General features: G+C 49.3%; 1 protein-coding gene across 1 annotated transcript; it reads left to right on the forward strand.

Moving 5' to 3' along the window:
• The first annotated feature begins 10,034 nt into the window (after positions 1 to 10,034).
• Positions 10,035 to 12,110, forward strand: PNMA3 (PNMA family member 3). Its single transcript, XM_059679403.1, has one exon. The coding sequence runs from the start codon at positions 10,035 to 10,037 to the stop codon at positions 11,418 to 11,420; it is 1,386 nt and encodes a 461-aa protein (XP_059535386.1). The 3' UTR covers positions 11,421 to 12,110.
• Positions 12,111 to 13,348: the final 1,238 nt, after the last annotated feature.

Here is a 13,348-nt window from a genome sequence, read left to right on the forward strand (position 1 = left end):
CAGGAATGAGCATGAAGTTCTGATTGCGGTGGGAGGCAGAGCAGGCATGACTTAAGGAGGAAGAGATGAAACTGAGGAAGGGAGATAAGACAATAATTAAGAGGGCAAGAGTCTGAGGAGGGTTCAGCCGGAGTGACTCAGTGGTTGAGCGTTGACCCAGGAACCCAGAGGTCACTGGTTTAATTCCTGGTCAGGGCACATGCCCGGGTTGTTGGTTCTTTCATCATTGATGTTTCTCTTTCTCTCTCTCTTTTTCTCTCAAAATCAATTAAAATATTTTTTAAAAGAGTCTGAGGAGGAATTAAGGATTGGCTCCAGAGTACAGGTTGAAGGGCATGCTTCAAAGAGGAACCTAGAAGGAGTAGGAGAGACTAGATGTTCAGCTTAATGGTCCATAGGTCCCCCAGGAACCCTTTCATTAAAAGGGGAACCTGTGTGGGGGAATAAAAACAGAATGGCTAATAAAGACTTGAAAAAAAGTTCAAAATTAAAATTGTTTTCTTTTCAAATTCGCAGGAATTTTTAAAAACAACAGTGCATGCTGGCAGAGTGTGACATGCATTCTCTCATGCACTGCTATAAGAATGCACAAGGGAAGCGTTTTGGTAAGCAATTCATAACATAAATCAAACTCCTTGATATCCAGGTACATGACCAGAGTCTGTTTATAGGTATAATGTGTAACTATATCCCTATATACTTATATGTGCAGAGAAAAAATAGGGGAAAGAAATACACCAAAACGTTAACAATGCTTTTTTTTCTAACAAGTGATTTGATTTGCTTCTTTGTACTTTCCTGCCTTTTAATATTTTTCCTACAACTGACACATTATACTTTTATGATGAAAACAAACCGGCCAACAAGAGACATTATTTACAGACTAGGAGGGAGGAAATCCCAGTTCCCTGCAACCTTGAAGCTTAGGATTGCACACACGCAAATCCAGCTCTTCTGTGAAATTTCCCTCTGCCTTGAATAGCGAGCCAGAGGAGACCTTTGTTCCCAGAATGTGTGGGCTGATGTTAGCCTTGAACAATGGGGAGGGGAAAGAGATGTGGAAACAGGAATCACGGGTCAGCCCTGGACTGTTCTTTCACACACAAGAAGAGGCGTATGTCCCACCAAATGAATGCAGTAACTGCCACAGCTTAATTCAACTGAGTTGGCCAGGGAAGAGGGGTACCACAGGTGGCTCACAGAAGCTGACTAGCTAGAGCATGGCGCACCTGTGTCTCTCACCTGCATGAATTTGCAGGGGAGACACATTGGCTTAGATGCACCTGTGAGCCTCTGGAGCCAAACCTCGCAGATCTAACTTCTGGCTGAACCCCATACTTGTCGTGTGAACTGCACAAAATACTTTCTCAGAACCTCAGTTTCTTCACCAATAGAATGAAGATGATGGTATCTGCTACCTAAAACTTGTTGGAAGATGAACTGAGCTATATTTGCAAAGCACATATAGGTTTGCATGGCTGGCACACTGTAGAGTATACACAAGTGTCTGTTCTTGTTATTCTTTGTTCCCATTGCCTGATATTGATCTGGGATGACCTCAAATACAAATAGTGAATGGTAAGGGGTTCCTTTCTGAAGTGGAGGCAACCTTCAATCTGTCAGGGAAGCCCAGAAGAAGTAGGAACAATAAATTAGATCCTTGGGTGAAAATAAGTTAAAGGCAAACCCCACCCCAATGTCATCAATCTTCCTCACAGGCCTAGGAATTGTTCAGAAAATGTCAATTGATTTTTGTTATTGTTGTTAATCCTCACCCGAGGATATTTTTCCTTTGATTTTTAGAGAGAGTGGAAGGGAGGGGGAGAGAGAGGGAGAGGGAGAGGGAGAGGGAGAGGGAGAGAGAGAGAGAGAGAGAGAGAGAGAGAGAGAGAGAGAGAGAGAAACATCGATGTGAGAGAGACACATCCATTGGTTGCTTCCCACATTCACCCAACCAGGGCCACCAATCAAGCCTGAAACTGAGGTACATGCCCCTGACTGAAGTCAAACTCAGGACCTTTCAGTCCATGGGCTGACACTCTATCCACTGAGCCAAAGAGGCTAAGGCTCAATTTATTTTTTTTAAAGGCCAATTCAACTTTATTTTGCATTTAGTTAAAAACAACCCAGAAAAGAAAAGAAAAACAAAAAAATGAACTAAAGTAAATAAAAAATGACCTAGGAGTGTTCTGAGTTTTTATAAAAAAAAATGTATTTTAGAGGTGTTGTGCTTCACCACCTGATCCATGATCCCACTGTGAGGAATGTATCCATAGGAGTCAGGCTGATAAGTTTATAAAGACATAGTATAAGGTTTGAATTTTGTGTTCCTTAGAATAAGGAAAACCTGGACAACTTTCAATAGTGGGTTGGGCTGAACAGATTATGGTGTGTTGATAAAGTAGAATGCTATGCAGCCATGAAAGAGAGTGAATATTTGTCTACGCCTATATATTCACTGGCATGGAAAACTGTCCACAACACACTACTGTACTGAGAGCAAAGTGGCAGATAAAGGATCACAGCATGTACCTTAAAGCATCCATATGTCCACGCATAATATGCAGAGGATGCTCAGAATAATGCTCATATAAAGGTGGATAGTGGTTGTCTCTGGGAGGTAGGATTTCAAGACACTTGTGTTTTCTTCTTTATGTCTCTCTCTATTTTTTAATTCCTAGAATGAGCACATTTTGCCTTTGCAATAAAGCAAATGTGATTGGGTAAAAACATTTAGAAACTCATAATTACATGCATAAGTAATAACGGAGATATGATGACAAAAATAGATATGCAAATGGAAAAGACTAGAAGGAAAAACACAAATTTGAAATTAGTCTTGTTGAGTAATAGAGTTATGAACAGTTTCTTTTTTTCCTACAAGAAGAAATATGTTAGTGTTAGTGTTCATGTTGCTATAACATCTTTTAAAATAATTAAAGAAGACAGCAAGCAATAATGTACTGAATGATAGCAAGGCTTCAAAAGGTAAAGAATCTGCTTTTGGAACAATTATTCAAGTGAAAGAGCAGAGTGGACTAGATTAACCTCAGAAATCCTTACAGCAGAGAAAAGCCTTAAGTAAACAGTATGGCACAACAGCTACAAAGACCACATGCTGTACAGATGACCAAGAGAGTCAGGAACCAGAACAGGCTGGCTCTGGGGGTACAGGCAAATGGAAGGAAGTCAGACAATTCCTAGACAACAGAAAGTCTTATCCTGTTTGGTGCCTAGAACTGCCACCTATGTGGCTGGGACTTGAGAACACATCAGTTCTGTTGCATAGTTACCAGGGCCATATTCTTGCAGGTGAGGAAGTAGTGAATTCCTGGAACCTGTTATTCCTTTGGGAATAGCAGAAGTTTCTGAGGATGAGGGGAGGCAGGAAGGAAAATAATATTTGTCGATTGCCTACCATGCTAGGCACTGTGGTCAGAAGTTTACATGAAACAAATCTTCACAAATACCCCTGTAAGGTTCATATCTCTTAGTATGCCCTTTCACAATGGAAATACTTTCAGAGTGGTTCTTGAACTTGCCTAGCACCCAGCTTGTAAGTAGCAGAACGATTTAGGTATACTTATAAGCATCCCAAAAAAGAATATAGACAAATGAGAGATGATCACATTGGACAATGAGATCATGGATCCTTTTGTGATGACCTGTTAGTTTTTTAAATGTTGTTATAATAGTATTGAAATATGCCGAAACCGGTTTGGCTCAGTGGATGGAGCGTCGGCCTGCGGACTGAAGGGTCCCAGGTTCGATTCCGGTCAAGGGCATGTGCCTGGGTTGCGGGCATATCCCCAGTGGGAGATGTGCAGGAGGCAGCTGATCGATGTTTCTCTCTCATCGATGTTTCTGTCTCTCTGTCTCTCTCCCTTCCTCTCTGTGAAAAATCAATAAAATATATTTAAAAAAATAGTATTAAAATAATTTCTTTTGACTATAAGTTAAAAAGGAATTGGTTTGATGAATTCCTAGCTGTCCCCCCTCCCCATATCCACTAATGTGATCTAAAATCCAGGTTAACAAAGTTAATAATGAAGATTAAAAGTCTCAAAAAAATGATTGTTATAATTTTAAAGGAATTTTTAAAAAGGTAAAATAACAAAATCAAGATTTTAAAGTACAGTATAGGAAGATCTGGAAATACCAAAAACCAATCATTAAACTCTGTAAGCATTTTGTGTTTTGTTTTATTTTTTGTTTGTTTGTTTGGTTTTTTACAAATAAGAGAATGAAAATATATGGACAGTTCCCTGAGGAGCAGTCAAAGGCCAGGGATCTTGAATTAGATGTCTCAGCCATGGCAGGAGATATCTGGATGTTGGTGTTTCCATGGGAAAGAGAGTCCTCAAAGCGGAGTTTCTAAAGGAGCTCATTTTGTCAGAGGCTGCACTGGTGAGTCCCAGGCATGTCTCCAGGGGCTGACAGGGCAGATGGACAAGCAGACCAGGGTTTGGCAAGCCCAGCATCCCATAAGTAATCAAGCACCTCTCAGCCTCTGTGTGCCCAAAAGCAAAAAGAAAAACTGAACAATCCAGTCCCCAAGAGAAAAGACTAAGGCTGATGCTTCAAGGTTGATGCCAGCTAACATTTTACACTCCGCAGGCAAATTTTGACATCAATTCCAAGTGACAACACAATTTTATATTATGGTGACAATAAAGACTAAAGAGGTTTACTGGTATGCTCTAACTTGTTCTCATATCTGTGAAAGAAAGAGCTGATCCCTTTAAGCTGCTTCTCTGCCTCAGGTGTATAAATCATGTTTAGTAAATAAGCCTGTGATCAATTAATCTATGGCAAAGGAGGTGACAACATACAATGAGGAAAAGACAGTCTCTTCAATAAATGCATTGGGAAAACCAGATATTCACATGCAAAAGAATGAAATTGGACCACTCTCTTACAATGTATAAATGCTTTGAGGCACAGAGCAGGTCTCAAAGGTGTGATGAATGATTAAATGGTGGGTGGAGAGGAGAAAGTTACAGAAGGGTGTTCTATGGGTTCTGTCTTCTTCCAAGCTGGTCAATTTGTGAGAAATTTGAGGCTAGGGGAGCCAGTTCAGGGCAGGGAGGATGATGCATTCCCTTTATATGAGTTGAGGGATGCCCAGCTGATGTTGTTTAGTGGTTGAGCATTGACCTATGAACTAGATCAGCCGTGGGCAAACTACGGCCTGCGGGCAGGATCCGGCCCATTTGAAATGAATAAAACTAAAAAAAAAAAAAAAAAAAAAAAAAAAAGACCGTACCCTTTTATGTAATGATGTTTACTTTGAATTTATATTAGTTCACACAAACACTCCATCCATGCTTTTGTTCCGGCCCTCCGGTCCAGTTTAAGAACCCATTGTGGCCCTCGAGTCAAAAAGTTTGCCCACCCCTGAACTAGATCATGGTTCCATTCTCGGTCAGGGCACATGCCCAGGTCGTGGGCTTGATCCCCATTGTGGGGTATGCAGGAGGCAGCCAATCAATGATTCTCTCTCAACGTTGATGTTTCCATCACCTTCTCCCTCTCCCTTCCTCTCTGAAATATACATATATTTTAAATATATTTTATTGATTTTTTACAGAGAAGAAGGGAGAGGGAATAGAGAGTTAGAAACATCTATGAGAGAGAAACATCGATCAGCTGCCTCTTGCACACCCCGCACTGGGGATGTGCCCGCAACCAAGGTACATGCCCTTGATCGGAATCGAACCCGGGACCCTTCAGTCCGCAGGCCGATGCTCCATCCACTAAGCCAAACCGGTTAGGGCTATATATATATGTATATGTATATGTATATATATGTGTATATATGTGTGTGTGTATATCTATCTATCTATCTATCTATATATATATATATATATTAAAAGTTGAGGGAGCCTTTTGATAATATTTTTGATGATACTTTTACATATGTTTCAGAGAGGAACAGGAATCCCAGCTCACCTCTGAACAGACAGAACAGACTTCCAGGAGCCCATCAACATTGCCCTCTTCTTCTGAGTCATTCTTTGAGGGGAAGAGCAGAGTCCTGGGAAGGTAGTGCTGGGGGAAGAGGAAGAAGCCATTAGAGCAGCGGTTCTCAACCTGTGGGTCGCGACCCCCTTGGGGGTCAAACGACCCTTTCACAGGGGTCGCTTAAGACCATAGGAAAACACATATATAATTACATATTGTTTTTGTGATTAATCACTATGCTTTAATTATGTTCAATTTGTAACAATGAAATTGGGGGTCACCACAACATGAGGAATACATTAAAGGGTCACGGCATTAGGGAGGTTGAGAACCACTGCATTAGAGACTCTGGCTCTGCCTGAAGCAATCACACTCCTAAGCTAAAAATATCCACCCTGATGGGTATTCCTTACCTGTGAAATGGCACTATCAGATGTTGTACCTGCCTCACAGGCACTGTAGTCAAAATTAGATAAGAAACATAGCAGTGCTTTGCTAAGTGGAAGCCTGAATGAAAGGAATGATTGAAAGCCTGGGTGGCAGAAACCTTGGCAAGACAAGGTTTCCACCATGCAGCAGGTGACATCTGAGCTACACCTCTATACCCAGCCCCATGAAGGGAGAACACTGTGGCTGGGCTGTCCAGTAAGGCAGCCATGGAGCCACTGTGGCAATGAGCACTTGAAATGTGAGTCTGAGTTGAGATGTATACAGGTCAAATACACACCAGATGTTTAAGAGTTGGTTTTAAAAAAAACCACAACAGAATAAAATACTAGTATCTCATCGATAACTTCTCATATTGATCACACGTTGAATTGATAATACTTTTACATATGTTGGCTTAAATAAAACACATCGTTGAAGACAATTTCACCAGTTTTTTTTGAATTCTAAATATGGTTATTAGAAGATTTGAAAAGCATACGTGTAGTTCGCATTATGTTTCTATTGGATAGCGCTGCCTCTGGGGGAAATGCTGCCTGGTACTCCACCATGTGTCTTCTTGACATCTCCAAAGCAACAGGTGCCTTATTTCCCCCAACCTTGCAGCCTGGCAGCCCTCTGCCCCAGTGCAAAGGTTTCCTCCTCCCCCTGACTAGGAAAAGGCTGACCTGCTCCTACTTCCATCACTGCCTCAGGGACATCAGAGTACTTGCCATGCATGCCTGCAGAGAGTGCAGTTGCCCTCCCCCTCTCCCCCCCCCCCCCCCCCCCCCGCACAGCTTACCTCCAGCGCCCAGCCTCACCGCCTCACCGATCTCCTCCAGCAAGCTCTTCTCCAGCAGTCACAGGCACCAAAGCCAGGCCATCACCATGGCAACTCGGCCTGACCAGCAGCCTGTCACTGGACAGCAAGAAGAGGGCAAACCTCTGGCCTTCCTTAGACAGTGGCCCTGGAAGGAGGCCAAGCCTGCCACCTGCCCACGTGGCACATGTGCCCTGTGCCACGCCCACACCTCCACTCCACCCTTCCAAGCTCCTCCCCAGCCCGGGGTCACAGGGTTGCAGATTCCTGGTCTGGCACTTCTCAGAAGGGGGTGTTAAGCCACCATTGCTCACCAAGGAGACACAGAGGCTCTAGAGTCCTCCCAAAGGATCCTGGGAGTTGTAGTCCATAGCCCAGGTGCAGGCGTGGTCTAGATTGGCATAGCCCCAAGGCAGAAGGGGCAGAGTCAGCTGCAAGACCTTCAAGGACCGAAGGCTTTGGTGATGAGCTATTTGCAACCACACAGCTAGGGGCTCCCGTTGGCCAAGCTGCCTGCTAACACACCTGCAGCCATGTGTGTCAGGTGGGGATGAGGACAGTTTGGGTCCTGGACAGACATGTGGTGTTCCTGTGGACTTCAGGGGGCACAATGAGAATTGTGAAGGTTAATTTCCGCTGTAACTCAAGGTGGCATGCTTTCCATGGCTCAGGCACTGCACTAGGTACCGGAGAGCAGGGAACTCAAGCACAGTCCTTGCTGTCGGTGAGTTTAGCAATGACACTGCATTGGATCAAGTTGCAAGGATGCATGCAGGAAGCTACTGAGAACGGTAGCTAATCACTAGTCCACAGCAAAGAAAAAGGGTGGGGCCCAGCAGGGAACCTTCAACTAGGGCAATGCCTAAGATAGCCAGGCCTCAACCTCCGCAGAGCCTGATTCAGTTATGGGTCTATAGACCAAGTGCATGTACCAGACAGAGCCCTGCTATAAGGAACAATAACAATACCACTTAGCCAGTCAAAAGTGAATGGCTAATACTAGTTACACCAACCATCTCCCTTAACACCCCAATCCACACCAAAATTCTATTCATTCTACCTTAAAATATCTTTCAAATTCCTTTACTTCTTTACTTCTCTCCATTTCCAATATTACCAACACTAGAGGCCCAATGCACAAAATTTATGCAAGAGTAGGCCTTCCTTGGGCGGGACCCAGGCTTCCCTCACAGCCCCAGCTTCCTCCAGAAGATCATCCAGGAGAACTTCCGGTCTAATTAGCACATTACGCTTTTATTATTATAGATAGTCCAAGCCAGAAGCCTACAACAATGGAGTTTGTATGCCTCTGGGAATGTACAAGGATTAGGTGGACAAGGCCATGTTTAATTTCTAGGTGTTTCATATCCAGGTGCTTGAGATCTGACAGCTTGTGTGTCTGGGCAGTGACCTACCTACAGGAGGTGTGAATGTGGTTGGCAGACCACTGGAACCCCTGCCTGAACAGCGATCACTCCTTCCCTCCTTCCTGGGACCCAACTGAAACAGCAAAACCGACAACCCACTGCCCACAGGGAAAGGCAGGCCCAAGAGATTAGGCTCCAAGTGGAGAAAGCAGTTTCTCCAGACACAGGACTTGCAGCCCACAAAATGGGAAACGCCCCAGGCAAGCTGGATACTAGGTCACCCTTTTTGAGGCAGGTCCTTGTCACAAGGGCAATGAATCCCTTTGGCCCACCCTGCACCCTCCGTGGGAGACACCTGTAGCCCCAGCCTCCAAGTGCGGTGTGGGCAGCCTCCTGCGTGGTGTGTGTGAGTGCACAGGTGTGCTTGTGGCCTCCACTCCAGGGAATAACATCAGGTGCACCTCTAGAGGAGGTGCCCCATGCCTAGCCTTGAGGCAGGACTAGTCCGGGGTGGAGAGAGGGATGGGGAGGGGAAGAGCAGGTGAAGAAGCCCCAGCTCCCCACCTCTGGCCTGAACACACCCATGGGGGCGCACCTTGGGCCCGTCCAGTATTCTCTGGCAGTCACCTCAGCGTGTGGACCCCACCCCACGCTAGAGCCCCAATGGCATGTTCCAGGAAGGGCGGGAGGCAGGGCTGGAACCCAGGGGCTACCACTTGTGCCCGCTCCCCCTCGGAGGCGGGGGAAGTAGCAGGTGACGTCAACCGAGGTCCCGGGGAGCCCGCAGTGGTGGCAGCCGCCCTGCCGCGTGACCCGCGCGCGCCAATGGCCCTGCGGTCTCCGGGGCGACGCGGAGGGTCCATGCTCTGCCGCTACTGCGCCCCCGCCCCTAGTCCGCACTGCAGAGAGCGGTGGCGAGCAGGCGCCAGAGCTCTGTCCCACGTGCTGCGCTGAGACGGGAACAGGGAAAGGAAGAGGGAGAGACGGCCAGAGAGCCAGGGAAAAGGGGCGTCCGACCCCCACCCCCGCTGCGCGTCGCCCCGCGCCCCTCTTTCTGGGACTGATACCAGGAAGGACCCCACCGCAGGAGAAGGTACCAGGCTTGGGGAAGGCGCGCTTGGAACCTGGAGACCCCGCTGCCCTCCACCCGCTGGCGGGTCTGCGGCAGCCTGCCAGGGCTAGGAGCGGTGTGGGGAGGAGGCTGCGGCCCCCTTGGGCCTTCGGAGGGTGGGGGTCCAGCCTGGGCTGCAGAGGCGCTGCCAGAGGACGAGGGGCGGCAGCAAGGGGGTTGGAGCGGGGGTTTCAGCATTAACCTGGCTCTCGCCCCGTTCGTATTCACAGGCGGTGGAGAACTGGGCTGTCTGCTGTCGCCCTGGGAGTTGGCGCAAATTTCTGTGCATCGCTCACTGATCATTCCCCCTAAGTTAGACGCCGCCTGCCTAGAGAGTGGGGCCATGCCATTGAACCTGTTGCAGGACTGGTGCAGGGGGGAACATCTGGACACCCAGAGGTCCATGCTCATCCTGGGGATTCCTGAGGACTGTGATGAGGATGAGTTTGAGGAGACTCTTCAGGAGGCTCTCAGTCACCTGGGCAGGTACAGGGTCATTGGCAGGATGTTCAGGAGGGAGGAGAATGCCCAAGCGTGTCTCCTGGAGCTTGCCCAAGATATCGACTATGCTTTGGTCCCCAAGGAAATCCCAGGAAAGGGGGGGCCTTGGGGAGTGGTGGTAAAACCTCGGAACTCGGACGGTGAATTTCTCAATAGACTGAACCGCTTCTTAGAGGAGGAGAGGCGGACAGTATCGGACATGAACAGAGTCCTTGGATCAGACATCAATTGCCTGGCTCCCAGAGTGGCCATATCCCCTGATTTCTGGATTTGGGCCCAGAGCCTGGGGGCAGTAGTGCAGCCTCTGCTAGAACAGATGCTATACCGGGAGCTCAGGGTGTTCTCTGGGAACACCATGTCTATCCCAGGGGCGCTGGCTTTTGAGGCCTGGCTGGAGCACACCACTGAGGTGCTTCAGATGTGGCAGGTGCCTGAGGGGGAGAAGAGGCGGAGGCTGATGGAATGCTTGCGGGGGCCTGCTCTCCAGGTGGTCAGCGGGCTCCGCGCCCACAACGCTGCCATAACTGTGAAGGAGTGTCTGGAAGCCCTGCAACAGGTGTTTGGGCCCGTGGAGAGCCGCAAAATTGCCCATGTGAAGTTTTGTAAGGCCTATCAGGAGGCAGGAGAGAAAGTGTCTAGTTTCGTGGTCCGGTTGGAACCCCTGCTCCAAAAAGCCATCGAAAAAAATGCGGTATCCCGGAGGAATGTGAATCAGACGCGCCTGAAACAAGTCTTAAGTGGGGCGAACCTTCCTGACAAACTTCGAGACAGGCTTAAGCTGATGAGACAGCGGAGGAAGCCTCCTGGTTTCTTGGCCCTGGTGAAGCTGCTGCGTGAGGAGGAGGAGTGGGAGGCCACTGTGGGCCCTCCGAGGGAGTGTCTGGATGAGTTGGAAACAGGCTTCAGGTCCCCTGCCAGGGCCTGTGATTTCCAAGCAGTGTCTTTCCCTGACCCTGGCAAAATTCTGCAGGCCGAGCCTTCCCAGAGTTCCCGGCGCAGGAGGGGCAGGGGCCGCAGGGGGGGTGTGCCAAGGGCTGGCTCTGGAAGTTTAGGAAAATGGAAACACCACACATTCTGCTATAGTTGTGGAGAAAACGGCCACATCAGGGCAGAGTGTAGCAACGCTCCCAACCGCCGCTTGGTGAGGCAGATGAGACAGGCTGCCATAGAGTCGGGAAACGGCGACCGGGCTTGGGACAAGAGCCATCCCAAGTCCAAGGCCAGATAGGCTCAGGAAGACAGGGCAGCTCTTCTTCCTACAGGCGGGGGAGACAAAAGAGATCTTGGAAGAAAAGGAAGGGGCATTCCACTCAAATAACAGAGGACTTCAGTGGGGCAGAGGGGCAGGGCAGTGAGGACCAGGCTAAGCCCCCTCATCCTCCAGCAGCTGAAAGGGACCCCACCCATGAGGCCAAACTCCCCTTGGGGAGAGACAAGCACAGGGCCCTGAAGAGGTACCGGCGATACAAGCAGGTGGCCATCACACCCAGCACGTGGGGTGCTCCAGCCACAAGCAAAGACCCCACCATGGCAGAGGCTGAAAGAGTTGCAGCTGAGGACTTTGGCGTGAGCCCCAATATCTAGCCACCCCAAACACCCACCCTGTAGACTCAAAGCTAAGAATGCCTACAGGCCCACCAGCCCCACCAAGCCCAGAAGAACCTTCCCCTGGGCCACCCCTGCCAGAAGAAGCCAGCACCTGTGAGGAACAGCTGCGCGGTGGAAATGGGGTGATCCCCCGGAAGGGAGGCCGCAGGGTCCAGCCCGTCTTCAGAATTATCTACACTGCTCTAGGGAAGCCCCACGAAGGCACCACCCTTGAGCCCCTGCGCCAGTGAGACCAGGACAGCCCGGCCCCAGCCTGCAGGCAGTTCCTCCCCCTGCAGCCTGGGAAGACTATAGGGGCAGGAGGGCAAAGAGAGGAGAGCCCCAGGGAGAGCATGGGCTCAGCCTGCAGGGGGATGGGTACTTGGGCTAGTACCACAGCTGGCTTGGGTGGGGGGGGGGGCGGAAATTTGTTCTAAAGCAGGAGAAGAAGGGGGGGAGCAGGAGGGGGAGGAGGAAAACTAGGAAGAGGAGAGAGGAAAAGGTCATTAAGAGAGGAGGAGGATAGAAGGAGGTGAGCAGGAGAGGAGGAGGAGGAGAACAAGGTGAGCAGAGAAGGAGGAGGAGGAGAACAGGAGGTGAGCAGGAGAGGAAGAGGAGGTCAGGAGGAGGGGGAGTTATTGGGAAGGGCAGTCTTTTGTTCTGTTTGTTTATGCAGGGCCACTGGAGGTGTGGAGCCAGCAGGCAGGAGAAGGGAACTGGCCTGGCGAACCACCACTCAGCAGCCACCAATGCCAAGGCCAGCCCCAGCCCCAAACCCTGCCAACTTGGGCAACCTGCCTGGGAGCACCCCTGAGCAGCATTCCCAGGCCTAAATGAGGGGCACCTGAAGACATCTGCCACCCGAACAGACCTGGGAGAGGTTAGGGGCCATCTCAAGGGTGCCAGTCATGGGAACCTCCATTCTTCATCTCTTGGGACAGGGAGGCCCCCACGCATTTCTCTGTAGGCCCCATGGTGACCCACATGTCAAATAATCACCCCTTCCCACACATACAGACATGGTAGTCATGGTTCCTATGCAGAGCCTCCAGGTGTGTGTGAACCCAGGTGGGTGTCCTGCCCCCCCCCCCCCCGGGCAGCCACCTATCAGCTCCTATCAGCTCCGGCACGTGCTGGGAGCTCCACTGCCAGCCAAGGCTCTGCCAGCTCTCCTCCAGTGTCGTGAGCTCAGCCTCTGCTTTCTCAGTGTAGATTTAGGCCAACCGCTGTTTGTGCTTGTGGAGATGTGTGTGTGTTCTTCTCTGAGCAGTTCCCCACCACCACCCTACCCCAGAGACCCCAAGCCCAGCCCCAAGAGACTCCGGGAAAGATGGTCAAAGGCATGGTCGGCGCTCACCGGTGACCTTGGGAAGGAAGACTGGACCAGGACAGAAGGCAGCTGCCGGAGGCTCCACGGAGTCTGTGCTCTGATGTATCATCCTGTTGTTCCTTGTGACTCAGTTTCTTAAGCTTGATGGAGTGTCCCCTGCTGTGTTTTTCAGTGTCTCGTGTCTGTCCTGTGCAGGCCACAGGGCAGGGCCAGGCCCCAGCATATTGTTCAGAGGGGAA

The sequence above is a fragment of the Myotis daubentonii genome, chromosome X, assembly GCF_963259705.1.
Source record: "Myotis daubentonii chromosome X, mMyoDau2.1, whole genome shotgun sequence".
Taxonomy (NCBI): Eukaryota; Metazoa; Chordata; class Mammalia; order Chiroptera; family Vespertilionidae; genus Myotis; species Myotis daubentonii.